This window comes from Chiloscyllium plagiosum, chromosome 5 (genome assembly GCF_004010195.1).
Source record: "Chiloscyllium plagiosum isolate BGI_BamShark_2017 chromosome 5, ASM401019v2, whole genome shotgun sequence".
In the NCBI taxonomy this organism is placed as follows: domain Eukaryota; kingdom Metazoa; phylum Chordata; class Chondrichthyes; order Orectolobiformes; family Hemiscylliidae; genus Chiloscyllium; species Chiloscyllium plagiosum.
The window spans coordinates 41,895,309-41,908,233 of NC_057714.1; the positions used below are offsets into that span (position 1 = coordinate 41,895,309).

Consider the following 12,925-nt stretch of genomic DNA (forward strand, 5'->3'; position numbering starts at 1 on the left):
ACCCTCGGACTCAGCACCGCCTTCTTGACCTGCAATCTTCTTCCCGACCTTTCCGCCCCACCCCCTCTCCGGCGTATGACCCTCACTTTAACCTCCTTCCACCTATCGCATTCCCAATGCCCCTCCCCAAGACCCTCCTCCCTACCTTTTATCTTAGCCTACTTGGCACACCCTCCTCTTTCCTGAAGAAGGGCTTATGCCCGAAACGTCGATTCTCCTGCTCCTTGGATGCTGCCTGACCTGCTGCGCTTTTCCAGCAACACATTTCTCAGCTCTGATCTCCAGCATCTGCAGTCCTCACTTTCTCCATGTTGTTTGTTGACACAAGACAAAAGGTTTGACAATGTGACTTTTTTCAGTATTATTCACAAACCAATGGAAAAGCTAAGAGTTGAAGAGTGTGGTGCTGGAAAAGCACAGCTGGTCAGGCAGCAGCCAACAAGCAGGAGAGTCGCTGTTTTAAGCATAAGCTCTTCATCAGGAATGTAGGGGTAGCCCAAAAGGGCTGAGAGATAAATGGGAGGGGGTGGGGCTGGAGGGAATGTAATAGATGAAGGTGGGGATAAAGGTGATAGATCAGAGAGGAGAGTGGCCGAACACTTCAACTCTCCCTCCCACTCTGCTAAGGACATGGGAGTCTTAGGCCTTCTCCACCGCCAAATCCAATCCACCTGACGCCTGAAGAACGCCTCATCTTCTGCCTTGGGACTCTCCAACTATGTGGGATCAACGTGGATTCCTCATTTCCCCGCACCCCACCTAATCCCAGGTTCAACTTTTCAAATCAGCACCAACCTCTTGAACTGTCCTACCTGTCCATCTTACTTCCCATCTATCCGCTCCACCCTCCTCTCTGACCTATCACCTTCATCTACCTATTACATTCCCAGCTACCTCCCCCCACAGCCCCACCTACCTCCCACTTTTGTCTCAGCCCTCTTGGGCCACCCCCTCATTCCTGATGACAAGCTTATGCAAAGAAAGTTGATTCTCCTGCTTCTCGGATGCGACCTTACCTGCTGCGCTTTTCCAGCACTACACTCTTCGATTTTGATCTCCAGCATCTGCACTTCTCACTTTCTCATAATGGAAAAGCTAAACCAACATTGATATAAAATGAGAGGAATTACTGACTGGTTAGAGGCATTGGAGCCAGGGAGTGTACAGTGGTTAGGTGATGACTGAAAGTCAGCTGTTCACCTATGTTAAATTTTAAACAAGACAGGTTGACTCTGACTTAAAGCATTTCCCTGAGAAATGAACCCATGTTCTTTCAGTAATTTTCCTTTCCCAGTGTTTTATCAAATTTAATCAATAATTTGAAAAGTTTGGTATAGGTAATGATTTGTTTACTCATGTATACACCAGGAGAGTTAGTTTTCAACATTCTGGAGTTCTGAAGAAGGGTCACTGAAACATTACCTCTGATTTCTTGCCACTGATGCTGCTAGACTTGCTAAGCCTTTCCAGCAATTTCTGTTTTTGTTTTAGTTTTCAACAATCTAAGGCTGAACTCTGGCAAAACTCCACAGGTTCTTGTTTCTATACACCTTACATCAATTTCTAATCTGATCAATTTACAAGCTAATTTTAATACTTAATTCCTACAGTACATATCTCAAGTAGTGTTTGTTTCCACCTTTTATCTTGCTGACTGTGCAGTCTGGACAGTGTCTATTTCCATCCCTCACTCTCTGGCTTGGCTTTTTGCCAGTTAGTTTGATTTATTTCACTACACATACTTCTCACTGATTCTGTATTTAACCTTTCCAACTCCTCCAATAATTTGGCCATTGGCCTGGCTCAAGATAGCCTACTTCATTGTATATCTCTCTTTCTGCTTATGGTCTGCTGTTCATAGATACTGGTTAAGTATTGAGATTAGGGCTAGAAAGGTATTTAGCTGTATCATTGGTTCAGGTTGGCCGAGACTCATGTGTTTTGGTCCTGCATTCTCCAAATACAACTCTCCTCACCATCTCTTTTGTCCTTCTGCTGCAGTAGATAAATATAGAGCCAGTACCTACTGCACAATAAAGAAAAAATGGGAGATGATTCTAATTCATCTTAAAAAATAAATACCTTATTCCAAATGTTCTACCACTAAATAATGGTATCTGTTTGTTCAATATCATCAATCAATGCCTGAATTAGTTGTTACAACAAGTTGTATATTCTATATACTCACTGGGTCTCCTCTCTAATAGCTGTAAGGTGTTCAGGGAATAGTGCGATTACTTAAACAAACTGGCTCAGATACTATGTAAGATTTTTCTTAATGTCTTCCTCTGCCTGTATGTTAATGATTTCTCCCCTGTGGATTTCCATCTGTTCTGCCTTTTCTACCCTAGACTCTAACTTTTGGGTATAAACACACTGCATAGCCGGTTTTAGGACAGGATCAATCAATCCCACATTGAACATGTTTTTGTGACACGTGAACTCCACATCTCTCTGTACACTGATACACAGCGTAAGTTAGTTTCTGACAACCAATCTGACTCATTGTGCCATTGGCTATTGCATTAAACCTGCAGCTTTGCTTCTTCTTTCTCTTGTATCAGATGTAGATATATTACCAAAGAGGTATCGAAACTGCATCTATTTAAAGTGGTTGCTTACTCTATTACCTTCTCTCTCTACAACATTTGGTGGTAAGAGACCTTAGATGCTTCTTCCCACCTTCCATTATCTCAATATTGTCTCCTTTAGGTAATTCCTGACGAAGGGCTTTTGCCTGAAACATCAATTTCCTGCTCCTTAGATGCTGCCTGATCTGCTGTGCTTTTCCAGCACCATTCTCATCTAGACTCCTTTATGTAATATCTAATGGGTAATGTCATCATACTACCATAATTAGGATTGCCATAACAATGATGATTAAAATGATTAATTATAACACACTTCATTTATACATGTACACATGCTAAACCCCTGAGCTAGCAGCTAGTCAAGTCATGCTGTCTGTGCCATGACAAGTTAAACAAATGTGCATTTGTCATCCACATATTTGTCTTCAGCTTTCCCATGTCTGCCTGAGTATCTGTGAACCATAAATGTTGCAGACATCATTCCTGCCTGCTCCATTTGAGATATTTTTGGACACATTAATCAATCAGTCCGGTTCATGCATGAATCCCTAGAGCAATGGCCATGCTTTAAATTCCTAATGTCGGGTCATGACCCGCACTGAGTTATCTGTCTGGGATCATTTTCCAGAATTTTCTTAGATTGAGAACACAAACTCTGAACCTATTGATTTGGTGACAGCAGACCAATCTAATTTGTGGCTGAGCCCCCTGTGTAAAATGATGTAATGGTGGAGGGCTTGTTTTCGGGCTGGAGGCCTGTGACTAACGGTGTTCCAATTGGTTCTGGGCCCTCTTTTGTTTGTCATTTATATAAATGGTTTGAATACAAATATAGAAGGCATGGTTAATAAGTTTGCGGTTTACACCAAAATTGGTGGCATTGTAGACAGTGAAGAAGGTTTGCTGAGATTATAAAGGGATCTTGATCAAATGGGTCAATGGGCTGAAAAGTGGCAGATGGTGTTCAATCTGGATAAATGCGAGATATTGCATTTTGGTACAACAAACAAGAGTAAGGCTTACATAATTAATGTTAGGGCATTGGATATTGTTTTAGGACAGAGGGACTGAAGGGTTCATGTTTGCATCACATGGTGATTAAAAAGCACGCTTGCCTTAATTGCTCTGTCCTTTGAATATTGGAATTGTGAAGCCATATTGAGGTTGTTCAAGACATTGGTAAGGCCTCTTCGGGAATATTGTCCCCAGTTCTGGTTGCCCAGTTACAGGAAGGCTATTATTACTGTAGAGATAGTTCAGAAAGGATTTACTAAGATGTTGCCAGTCATGGAAGATTTAAGTCATAAAGGAAGGCTGGATAGCCTGGGAGTATTTTCCACTGGAATGTAGGGGGTTGAGAGGTGACCTTATAGAGTTTGCAAAATCATGAGGGGTATAGATAGGGTGAATGATAGGTGTCTTTTCCCTAGCAGTGGTATTCCCCATGTGGGCATCACCTCTTCTACCATTACACATGAAACAATTGTAGCTGAATTATCTCCTATGAGGTAGGCTTCGTGAATTAGTCAATAATGAACAAACAATAGATTTTTTCCCAAACTAGAGGGTGGGATCTCATGCAGTCTATTTGTTACTGCTGTCCTATTATTGCTCAAGTCTGGTGTGACATGTACATTTTGACACATCATGGACTTGTCTTCTCAAGTTATGCTGGGCATATACCATGCATCACTGACAGTGTTATAGAGCCATAGAGATGTACAGTGTGGAAACAGATGCTTTAGTCCAACTTGTCCATGCCGACCAGATATCTGAAATTAATCTAGTCCCCTTTCGCATTCCCCTGGCCCATATCCCTCCAAACCCTTCCTATTAATATATCCATCCAGATGCCTTTTAAATGTTGCAATTGTACTAGCCTCCTCCACTTCCTCTGGCATGCCATACATGCATCACTCTCTGTGTGAAAAAGTTGTCCTTTAGGTCCCTCTTAAATTTTTCCCCTCTCACCCTAAACTTACACCCTCTAGTTCTGGACTCCTCCACCCCAGAGAAAAGACATTGTCTATTTACCCTATTCTTCTTTATATTCCTGGCTACCACTGGCATCTGACCATCTTCTGGGAGAAAGTGAGGACTGCAGAGGCTGGAGAGCCAGAGTTGAAAAGGATGGTGCTGGAAAAGCACAGCAGGTCAGGCAGCATCCAAGGAGCAGGAGAGTTGCGTTTTGGGCATAAGGCCTTCATCAGGAATGTGGGGGGGTCAGAGGGAAAGGTAGCTGGGAAGACAATTGGAGGATGCAGGTGGGTGGTAATTGTGATAGGATGCAGGTGGAGCAGATAGGTGGGAAGGAAAATGGACAGATAGGACAGGTCAGGAGAGTGGTGCTGAGTTGGAGGATGAGATCTGGGATGAGGTGGGAGGAGGACAGATTTCAGAACTACTGAAGTCGACGTTGATGCCGTGTGATTGAAGGGTCCCAAGATGGAAAATGAGGCATTCTTCCTGCAGTTGGTGGGTGGCTTTGGTTCGGCGGTGGAGGTAGTCCAGGACTTGAATGTGCTTGGGGGGGTGAGAGGGAGAGTTGAAGTGTCAGCCACAAGGCGGTGTGTATGTCATGGAGATGTTCCCTGAAACGCTCTGTGAGTTGGCGTTCTGCCTCCCCCGATGTAGAGGAGACCACATCAAGATCAATGGACACTAGTAGATGAGGTGGATGGATGTGCAGGAAAGTTTCTGCTGGCTGTGAAAAGATCTTTTGGGGCCTTGGGCAGAGGTGAGGGGGGACAGATTTTACATCTCGTGCAGCAGCATGGGAAGGTGGCGGGTGGGTCGGTGGGAGGGACGTGGACCTAACAAGGGAGTCACAGAGGGGAATGGTCTCTGTGGAATGCACATAGGGTTGGGGAGAGAAATTTATCTCTGATGGTGGCATCTAATTGTAGGTGGCGGAAATGGTGGAGTTTAATGCGCTATATCCAGAGATTAGTGGGGTGGAGGATGGGACCAGGGTAGTGCTATCCTTGTTGCGGTTGGAGGGGTGGGTTCAAGGGCAGAGGTGCAGGAAGTGAAGGAAATGCGCTGGAGGGCTTTGTTGATCACATGGAAGGGGAAATTGTAGTCCTTGAAATAGGAGGCCATCTGGGATGTCCTGGAGTGGAATTGTTCCTCTTGGGAGCAGATACAGTGGAGGCGGAGGAATTGGGAGTAAGGGATCACATTTTTGTAGAAGGCAGGTGGGAGGAGGTGTGGTCCAGGCATTTGTGGGAGTTGGTGGGTTTGAAATAGATGTCAATTTTGATTCGGTCGCTGGAGAGGCGATGGAAAGGTTCAGGAAAGGAAAGGAAGTGTCCAAGATGATCCAGGTGAACTGTTCAAACCCCTCATGGGAGCACGAGTGGCGCCGATACAGTCATCAATGTAGCGGAAGAAAAGGTGGGGCATGTGCTGGCGTAACTGCGGAAGATGGGCTGTTCCATGTATCCAATGAAGAGACAGGCATAGTTGGGGCACATGCAGGTGTCCATGGCTACCCCTCTGGTCTGATGGAAGTGGGAAGATTCAAAGGAGTAGTTGTTGAGGATGAGGTCCAATTCCACCAAATGAATAAGAGTGTTGGTGGAGAGGGGGCTGGTTGAGTCGGCAGGAGAGGAAGCAATGGGGGGCTTATAGACCTTGGTCATGGATGGACGTGTATAGGGACTGGAAGATGAGGTATTGGGAGCAGGAATCAAAAGTCATGGAGGAGATGGAGGGCATAAAGTGGTGTCCCGACCGTATGTGGGGATTTCTTGGAGCAAGGGGGACAGGACAGACTTGAGATATGAAGAGATCCAACTATCGCCTTCCCACCTACCTTGTCCACCATCCCCCTGCCCCACCCCATCTCCCTATTTACGTCTCATTCCCCCTTTCCCCCTTCACATTCCTGATGAAGGGCTTATGCCCTAAACGTTGACTCTCCTGCTCCTTGGATGCTGCCTGACCTGTGCTTTTCCAGCACCACCCTTCTCTCATCTGTCCGTCTTCCCCATTATGGCTTTCCTTCCATGATGTACATTTCGATAATGTATTTTCAGAAGGTTGTGCTAAATGAAATGTGATGCTACCACTCTTTTATCATTCTGCCAGAGGTCATCAGTTTTTTTACCACTCTGTTTCTCTCACTCCCCTTCTCCTCTTCTATATTCTTGTGTACATTGCCCATCTTCTCCTCCAGACTGGTTGCTACAGCTGCTATCTGCTGCTCATGGCCTGTTGTGGTTTTGCCCTTAGCTGCCTCTTCTGCCCATTGGTTACCTCATTGGATAAGGTCTGTTCCCTTCTGATGTGCTTTAACCATTATCACCACCACATCCAATGGTAGTCTCGCAGAGTATGTGCCGGAAAAGCACAGCAGGTAGGGCAGCACTCACTTGAATACAGCTGTCTGAGGGATGTGATGCAAGATCATGCTGACTATGTGAGATACTATTATTGTTCAATGTGACAAAGTACCAGGATTTTGAGGTACACATTATGATCATTTATCCATATGCATACAGGAGAGCAAGTCTTAAACATTCTAAGGCTGAACTCTGGCAAAGAATCACATCTTACATAGACTCATAAAGATGTACAGCATGGAAGCAAACCCTTCAGTCCAAATAGTCCATGCAAACTATATGTCCTAAATAAATCTAGTCTCATTTGCCAGCACTTGGCCCATATTCCTCTAAACGCTTCCTATTCATAAACCCATCTAGATGCCTTTTAAATGTTTTAATTGTACTGGCCTCCACCACTTCCTCTGGCAGCTCATTCCATACACATACCACCCTCTGTGTGAAAAGGTTGTCCCTTAGGTCCCTTTTTAAATTTTTCCCCTCTCACCCAAAATCCATGCCCTGTAGTTCTGGACTCCTCACCCCAGGGGAAAAGAATTTGTCTATTTATCCTATCCGTGCCCCTCATGTTTTTATAAACCTCTATAAGGTCACCCCTCAGCCTCTGATGCACCAGCGAAAGCAGCCCCAGCCTGTTCAGGCTCTCCTTATAGTTCAAACCCTCCAACCCTGGCAACATCGTTGTAAATCTTTTCTGAACCTTTTCAAATTTCACAACATCTTTCTGATAGGAAGGAGACCAGAATTACTCACAATGTTCTAAAAGTGGCTTAAGCAATGTCCTCACCTCCATCCAGGGCCCCAAACAGTTCTTCTAGGTGAGACAGAGGTTCACCTGCCTCTCTTCCAATCTAGTTTACTGCATCAGGTGCTCCCAATGTGGTCTTCTATACATCAGGGAGACCAAACGTAAACTTAGGGACGGTTCACTGAGCATTGCAGTAGGGCCCATAGGGGCCGACCGGACCTCCCAGTCCCGACATGACTGTCCTTGGCCTCCTCCATTGCTGAAACAAACCATAAGGCAAATTGGAGGAACACCACTTCATCTTCCACCTGGGCAGCTGACAGCCCGGAGGACTCAACACTGAGTTTCTCAATTTAAAATAACCTCCTTTCCCATCCCCTAACTCCCATCCCGGCCCCTCCCCCTCCCTTCCACTGCTTCCTGTCACCAACCGGATTAATTCCTCCCACTGACCAACTAGGTCGTACCCTCTGCCTGTCTTCACCTATCCCCACCACCACCCTTCCCCCGCCACCCCCTTTATCTGCAGCTCCCCTTACACCCACCTCCAGCCCTAAAGAAGGGTTACATCCAAAACATTGCCTTCTCCACCTCCTGATGCTGCCTGACTTGCTGTGTTCTTTTAGCCTCCTGCCTGTCTATTTTAGATTCCAGCATCTGTAGCACTTTTATTTCTAACCAATGTCATGTACAACCACAACATGACCTCCCAACTCCTATACTCAACGTTCTGACCAATAAAAGAAACCATACCAAACGCCTTCTTCACTAACCTATTTTCCTGTGACTCCACTTTCAAGGAGCTATGAACCTGCACTCTCTTTGTTCACCAACACTCCCCAGGACCTTCCCATTAAGTGTATAAGTCTTGCTCTGATTTGCCTTTCCAAAATGCAGCACAACATGTACTTGATTTCAAATTGGATCAGCAATATCTTAACCAGATGTCATTTATTTGTCACAGAGTTGTTTGTATCCAGCTAAGGCCTCCACTTATCCTATTGTGTGAGCATTTTGGACTGTGCCATTTTTTAATCACTTAATCCTTGGCCTGTCTGTTTGCCATCTACTTAGATTTATTTTTCTACAAACTCATCTGATTGTATCAGTATTTAATTCAACTCTTCCACCAGCCTGGTGATTTTAACTCCAGAACTTCCCTTCACAATTGGTTACTATGGGAGATTCTGCCTCTGGCAAAAACTAAATTAATCTTCCATTTTTCTTTAAACTCATCATGAATTTGATCATTTCAATCTGATATGAGCTTCAAGCTTTCGTCTTGATTGGTGAAATTTGGAGACTTGCAGCTATACTTTTTTTCTCTTTCTCAGACCCTGGCAGACTTTAACTCATCTGTCAGTAACACTCTGAAACATCTACACCAGAAATGTCTTAAATGGAGCAGGTAGAAGAAATCTATGTGACTGTTATAGAGATGGAATTTAAGGGTTTTTTTAAGACAGAGGTGGACTATTTTCAAAAGAAGGAAGAGCATGTTAGAACATATAAAATACATTCCAATGTATTAGAAGTGGGGTATTTGAACATTTTTTGATGAGGGAACAGTCAACTAGCAAAACAAAAATACAGAGTCAGAGGATAAGACAGTGTGTTGAGCCAGAGATTAGAAATTGTTCTAAACTTCCACAGGTTTATTGTTCCAGAGCTGGAGAAGAGATTTGAAAATGAAGAAAAACATTTAAACTTGTGCTATAGTTTCCAGAATATATGGTAACAATGAGACCATGTCATTTCCTAACAGCCTAAGGGGAGGTAGGGCTCGTTGAACAAGATTTACGATCTGACACGTTAACATCAAAAGTGAAATGCATCTCAAATTCCAAAATGCATTAAGGCCAAGGTGAGGTGGATGGGTATGTTGAGAGGAGAGGAGGGTGGAGCAACACTTCGGTTGATACCTTCATAGTTATAAAGAGTCTCTGCTGCTAAACACTGGTTCTGTGTAAAAATAAATGTGTTAGAACTTGGTGCTCAAGCAAACCAACACACACCGTTTACATGCAATGCTGTAGCAAGGGCAGGTATTTTAAACCTTTTATAAATACAGTGAACAAGCACATCTGATTCCTGAGACACTTGTTTGGGAATCTTGTTATTCCATCAAATGAGGTAGATGTTCATCTTGTTCCAATGCCAGAAAATTGATATTGCAGACCAACTGTCCATTGAGGAAACAGCATGATTTTTGTGTGGGTTGAATATCAATGTTTTACACCAGCAGTACGTTGGAAATCTACTCCAATTATGTTTTAACATGATTAGTTTAATGATTTGTTGCTTCCATTGGTTTGCAGCGATAAAATGGGTGTATTCAGGAAATTGGATCCAGTCAAGCCTGGCAAATGCAATCTAATCAAAGGAATTGGTACGTATTCAATTTTTACTGGAATTCAGCTGTACAAAGAGAATTTATGAAAATTGTAAGGTTAAATTCCACTGCAACAAACAGGGATTATGTTGAGGTAATTAGTTTGTTAGATTTATTATAGATGGCTGGTGTAGCTGCAGTTGGTAAATACAGGTTTGAAAAGACTATTCTCATACATCAGTCACGTAGTTGGGGGTACACAGTAGATAGAAAAGAGGAATCCTTGGTATTTAGGACACAACTTATCAGATGACATAGAGCTTGGCAATATAGTGACTGTGTGAAGGATAACAATCTTTGGAAATTTGCAGATGACACAAAATGGGATGAGAGGGTGAGCTTGGAGGAGGATGCAGAAATTCTTCAGTGTGATTCAGACGAACTGAATACTGTAAACAGAAAACATGGCAAATGGGAGGTTATCCACTTTGGTAGCAAAAACAGGCAGTTTATTATCTGAATCACTATAAATTGAGAGAGGGGAATGAACAATGAGACCTGGTTGTCCTCACCACCATTTGCTGAAGGTAAGCTTGCAGGGTCCGCAGGCAATCAAAAAGCAAATGGAATGTTCGCTTTAATAGCAAGAAGAGGTGAGTACGGAGGTAGGATGTCTGTCTAAAATTATACTGGAACCACACCTAGAATATTGTGTGCAGTTTCGGTCTCTTTACATGAGGAAGGAGGCTCTTGCTGTAGAGGGAGAGCAGTGAGGTTTACCAGACTGATTCCAGGGATGGCAGGATGGATGTGTGAAGAGAAATTGAATTATTTAGGATTATATTCACTGGGGCTCAGAGGAATGAGAGTGGATCTCATAGAAACCTACAAAATTCTAACAAAGCTAGATGGGGAATACGTAGGAAGGATGTTCTTGATGGCGGGAGAGTTCAGAACCAGGGGTCACCATCCAAGGATATTGAGGAAACAGTTTAAGACTGAGAAGAGGAGAAATTTCTTCACCCAGAGAGTGGTCAGCCTGTGGAATTTGCTATCACAGAAAGCAGTTAAGGCCAAAGCATTGTATGGTTCCAAGAAGGAGTTGGATGTAGTACTTGTGACTAAAGAGGTATGGGGGGAGGGGGAGTGAAAAGAGGGAGCAAGCAATTGAATCGAATGATCATCCATGCTCAAACTAAATGGTGGAGCAGGAAGGATGGATGGACTGAATGGCCTACTCCTGCTTGTATTTTCTATGTTTCTCCATCTTCAGGTGGGAAAAGACTGGTAGAATAGACAGACACATGGCAAGCAGACTTTTAACAATTAGAGTGTCGCATTTCAGAGGGAACACCGAAACTAAAGATGTATATGAATACATAGTTAAAAGTGATGACAAATCAAGGAGGTTGGAAAGCTGATAGTTGACACTAATATTAAAGTAATAGTATGGGTCTGAAGAGTTTGTTCAGTGACTATTAAATACTTTGCTGTTCCAGAATATGGTTCTGAAGACATCAGCATCCTCCCTGGAGGCCTGGCCCTTGTTAGTTCAGTAAGTCTGTATTTGATACTCATTAGCAGCATGCTTACATTTCCTAAGTTTCATAGGGGAAAGATGAACAGTCATGATGCACAAGTCCACTGATACAATATAGATTTTAATTTAAATGCAATACCAACTGGACCTTCAGCTTCCTGACCCATGGACTGCAATCAGTGAAAAGAAATAACTGCACCTCCTCCACAATAGCATGCAACACTGGAGCTCCCCCAAAGATATGTCCTCAGCCCCTACTGTCCTCCCTGTATACCCACGCTTATGTCGCTGTTTAAATTCCAAACAAATTCCATGTACACCTTCTCTACCGATACCATTGCGGTAGAACGGATATTAAGCAAGGGTGAGTCTGAAGACAGAAAGGAGATGGAGGGCTTGGTGTTGTGGTGTAATGATGACAACCTCTCTCTTAATGTCATCAAAACTAAAGAATTGATTGTTGACTTAAGGAAGAAGGAGGAGGACATACCCCTGTCTACTTCAGTGGAACTGAGGTGCAGAAGGTCAAGTTCCTAAGAGTGACGATAATTAACAATCTATACTGGATTTCCCACATAGATGCGATGGTCAAGAAGGCACAACAACGTCTCTTCTTCCTCAGGTGTCTCAAGAAATTCGACATGTCTATAAGGTCCCTCACCTACTTTTATAGATGCACCAAAGAAAGCATTCTATCCGGGTGCATAACAGCCAGGTACAGCAATTGTTCTGCCTAGGACCGTAAGAAACTACAGAAAGTTGCTTGCACAGCCCAGACCATCATGGAAGCCAGCCTCTCATCCATTTACGCCTCTCGGTGCAGGAAGGCTGCCAACATCATCAAGACCCCTCACACCCTCGTAATGCTCTCCTACAACCTCTTCCATCAGGCAGAAGATACAGAAGCTTGAACCCATGTACCAACAGATTCAAGAACAGCTTCTTCCCTGTCATTATTAGATTGCTGAATGGATGCTGTAACTTCAAATAATGTTAATCTTATTAATGTTGATCTTGCTTCATGCATCTCCTGCATAGTGTAACCTGCGTGCCCCACTCTGTCCGAGCAGCCTATGCTCTGTATTCACGTATGAATTTTGTCCCAAAGTTGTTTGTAGTAAATATAAAAGGTTTGTTAACTCATTAATTTATGGTTTTGGTTGAGATTTTAAATAAAGGCCCTGAAACTATTGGTTCACAGGGGAAGCAATTTTCCCCAACACCTTTTGTCAAAATGCCTTATTGTGAACACAAACCTCCTTTCGCCTCCTCACGTATGACAAGGAGTTGGTTTTCCAATGTGAAATTAAATATTTCTCCAGTTTACAGACGGTTTTAATTTGATAGAAAATGGTTCACTGATCAGCT

The 12,925-nt window shown here is 43.5% G+C and overlaps 1 protein-coding gene across 2 annotated transcripts in view; it reads left to right on the plus strand.

The window, feature by feature from the left end:
* LOC122549829 (serum paraoxonase/arylesterase 2-like) overlaps nucleotides 1–12,925 on the plus strand; it is a 63,799-nt gene that overhangs the window by 7,811 nt on the left and 43,063 nt on the right. For both annotated transcript variants that reach the window (XM_043689915.1, XM_043689916.1), the window contains exons 2-3: nucleotides 10,004–10,074; nucleotides 11,517–11,572. In XM_043689915.1, the coding sequence (XP_043545850.1) occupies nucleotides 10,004–10,074; nucleotides 11,517–11,572 (127 nt within the window). The remainder of the gene's footprint in view (nucleotides 1–10,003; nucleotides 10,075–11,516; nucleotides 11,573–12,925) is intronic.